This window comes from Carlito syrichta, unplaced genomic scaffold, assembly GCF_000164805.1.
Source record: "Carlito syrichta isolate Samal-C Ts95f unplaced genomic scaffold, Tarsius_syrichta-2.0.1 Scaffold87125, whole genome shotgun sequence".
NCBI classification, from domain to species: Eukaryota; Metazoa; Chordata; class Mammalia; order Primates; family Tarsiidae; genus Carlito; species Carlito syrichta.
In genome coordinates, this window is record NW_007031221.1 from 132,961 (window position 1) to 136,029 (window position 3,069).

Below are 3,069 nucleotides of genomic sequence, written 5' to 3' on the forward strand. Positions count from 1 at the left end.
AAAAAAAAAAAAAAAAAAAATTTAAGTAATGTAATCTCTTGTAAATAATGTTGTTTAAATAAATTTAATCAGCCGGGCTCGGTGGCTCAGCCTGTAATCCTGCGCCTTTGGGAGGCTGAGGTGAGTGGATTGCCTGAGCCCGCGGGTTCGAGACCCGCCTGGGCAATTTGGCGAGACCTCATCTCTACAATAAACCATAAAATCAGCCGGGCGTGGTAGCGCATGCCTGTAATTCTGGTTACTGGGAAGGCTGAGGCGGAAGGATCACCGGAGCCCAGCAGGTCGAGGCTGCAGTGGCTGGGAGCGGCCACTGCACTCCAGTCTGGGCGACAGAGTAAGACTCCAACTCAAAAAATAAATAAATAAATAAATAAATAAACTTAATCGTTAAAAGCATCTAAGGTAAAGAACAAGACCTAACAGAAAAGAGATCATGGGACCATAGGAACACTCAGAGAGGATCCAGAAAGTCCTAAGAGTGGGTTCAGTGGCAAAATTAGCCCCTCATGTCCTTCTAACTAGACCTCACTTCCTTCGAACTCCTATTTTCACCGGCTCTGACTTGCATTTAGGATATGATGATGTGGTGGGCAGCATGGCCACGTCTACAGGAGGTAGAAGGGAAAGGCTGGACCCAACATGCTGGAAAACCAGAATTTCCTACCACCAAGAGACTATCATTTCAGGTTAGAGGTCCCATGAAAACCTCTTCTTTCCTTATTAATGACATTCTCCTGCATCACAGCACTGAGGGCCGGTCCGAGCTGGCTCGCCTGGCAGATGGCTAGCCAGACAAGGCTGGTGCCCAGTAACCACAGGGCAATCCTCCAGACCCAGAACGAGGTGATGTGGCTGCAGAGCAGGCTTCTGAATACTACAGCCTACCACCCTCCACCAGGGAATGGCAGGGAATGCAGCTGGGCCAGGCCGCAGGTCTGAGTCAAGCACTACAACCAACCCCAGCTGCAAATGGAAGATCAGCAACTGCAAGTACCTAACACAAACAGGACAGAGTGCTGATCACAGAAAGGCAGCTCCACAGAGCCAAAAATAGCCTCGCTTGTTTCAAGAGGACTCTAACAAACCAAGCACATACAACTCCATCAGCAGAAAAAGAAAATCAATGAAGCAGAAAACCAGATCAGCTTAACAGGGACTAGGATTCCAAGAGATTCCTGGCAGCCTCACACACCTTCACACCCACACACCCATCCTTTCCTTACCCCAATGACAAACTATGCCTAGATCAAAAACCTAGTCCCATCACCCCAAATGCCTAATGGTATCTGTATACAGCAAAGAAGTTACATGTACGATCCCCTAGGTTTAATCTTAGGGCCGGGGTCTGACCACAGATTGGGAACCCCAAATAAGCACCTGCAGGGGTTCACTCTTGGGAAGATGAGGAGGCAGGTGCCCACTGGAGAATCAGCAAATGAGGCCGGGTTATGATGCACAAAGAAAGCTGTGGGAGAGTAATGATGGGTGAAGTCTCCCATCAAAGCCAGGCAGATCAGAACAGGCGTGGCTCTGCTTCAGACCCAGATAAAAATCTTCATCCAGTTGATTTTCAGTGGCCCACTGAGTCAGAACTGCCTGTCATCTCACTTCCTTCTAATTCCTATTCTCACCTGCTATGACTTGCTTGTGGGCTGCTGGTTAGCAAGCAAACCTGACACTTCTATGTTTATGGCCTGGGAGCAGCTAGCACATCTTGGGTTCCCCAAACGTGTCATATAACTCCTCCAGGGCAGGAACAGTAGGATGGTGGGGAATGCCCCAGACACAGATCAGTCCCCACTAAGAGCATCTGATCTAGGTGCCAGAGACGACTCTGGCTTTATATCATCCTCAATGCCCAGCGTGGAGATCACAAGGCAAGGTGGTGACTGGCCAGGGCACCCTCCTCCCAACTCAAAAGCTATGCTTTCATAAGGAGCACGCTGCTCTAGAACCAAAGGAAAAAGCCACCTCCCATCCCACCCCCCCAACCCAATCCCATTTCAAATATTGACTCTGCATGCATTCATTAGGAAGGAAGGGAAGGAGTCTGTTCAGGCGCAGGATCAGCTGAACCAAAACAGCATCAGAAAATCACTCAAAAAAGTATCTGCCCATTCTCTGGTCTGCAACTTCCCTTTATGTATCCCCTACCTCTCAATGGCATTCTGCCCCAGTGCAGGTGTGCCCACGCAGGGTGGCGCATGGTACCCACCTGCGTCTCCATGGAAAGTGCTGTCCCCATCGGTGGGCCAGATCTGTCCGGTCTTACGGACGCCCACAATGGTGGCCTCGGACACGACAACCTGGCAGTGCCGGTGCCGCTTGTGACACTGGGGCGTGGGGGGACTGCTGCTGTCGAAGGACTGCTGCGAGTTCTGCGAGGGCGAGCGGCTCTTTTCCCGGAACATGCGGTAGGTGGTGGGGCTTGGGGACACGCGGCTGGACTGGCCAGAGGAGAAGTCCTCCTCGCTGGAGGTGAGGTTCTCGTTAGAGCTGCAGTCCGGGGTGTAGCCGCCTCCGCAGTCCTCAAAGCTCCGAGGAGAGTAGGATCTGCGAGGCCAGGTGAGGCGCTTCTCCTGCTCCGAGGTGCTCTGGCTGCGCAGGAGCTGGCCCTTGCCCTCCCCTTCCATCATGCCCCCAACGTAGATGCTCTGGTAGGGCTGGTACTCCAGGGGCGGCCAGGGTGGCCTGCTGCCGCCGTTGGCGTTGATGAGGTTGTCCTTCAGGAAGCGGGGGTTCAACTCCGCGTCCTCATAGTCGCCGTCGAGGCCGCAGCCACTCTCCGAGGAGCGCCCCCGGTGAGGGGGCCTGGGTGCGTCCGCCAGGCCCGACCCGGCGCCCTGCTGGGACTTCTTGCGCTCCATCTGCATGGCCTGGCTGCCCAGGGAGCTGATCCGGTCCGACACCTCTTTGTCGTTGACCTTCACCAGGCCGCGCTCGTGGTGGAACTCGACGTTCACGTAGAAGGGCTTCTCCGGCTCCGCCGCCCCGAGCTGGCCATGGCCCTTGCGGATTCTCTCGAAGTTGGACCTGAGCGCCGCCACGCTGGTGGGCCCCCCTCGTTCG

At 54.1% G+C, this 3,069-nt stretch overlaps 1 protein-coding gene across 1 annotated transcript in view; it reads right to left on the bottom strand.

Moving 5' to 3' along the window:
- The window catches only part of BCR (BCR, RhoGEF and GTPase activating protein), a 128,271-nt gene extending 125,264 nt beyond the window's left edge, over positions 1-3,007 (bottom strand). The window contains exon 1 of the mRNA XM_021712037.1: positions 2,216-3,007. Coding sequence (XP_021567712.1) covers positions 2,216-2,873 — 658 coding nt within the window. The 5' untranslated portion in view covers positions 2,874-3,007. The remainder of the gene's footprint in view (positions 1-2,215) is intronic.
- Between the last annotated feature and the right edge of the window lie 62 nt (positions 3,008-3,069).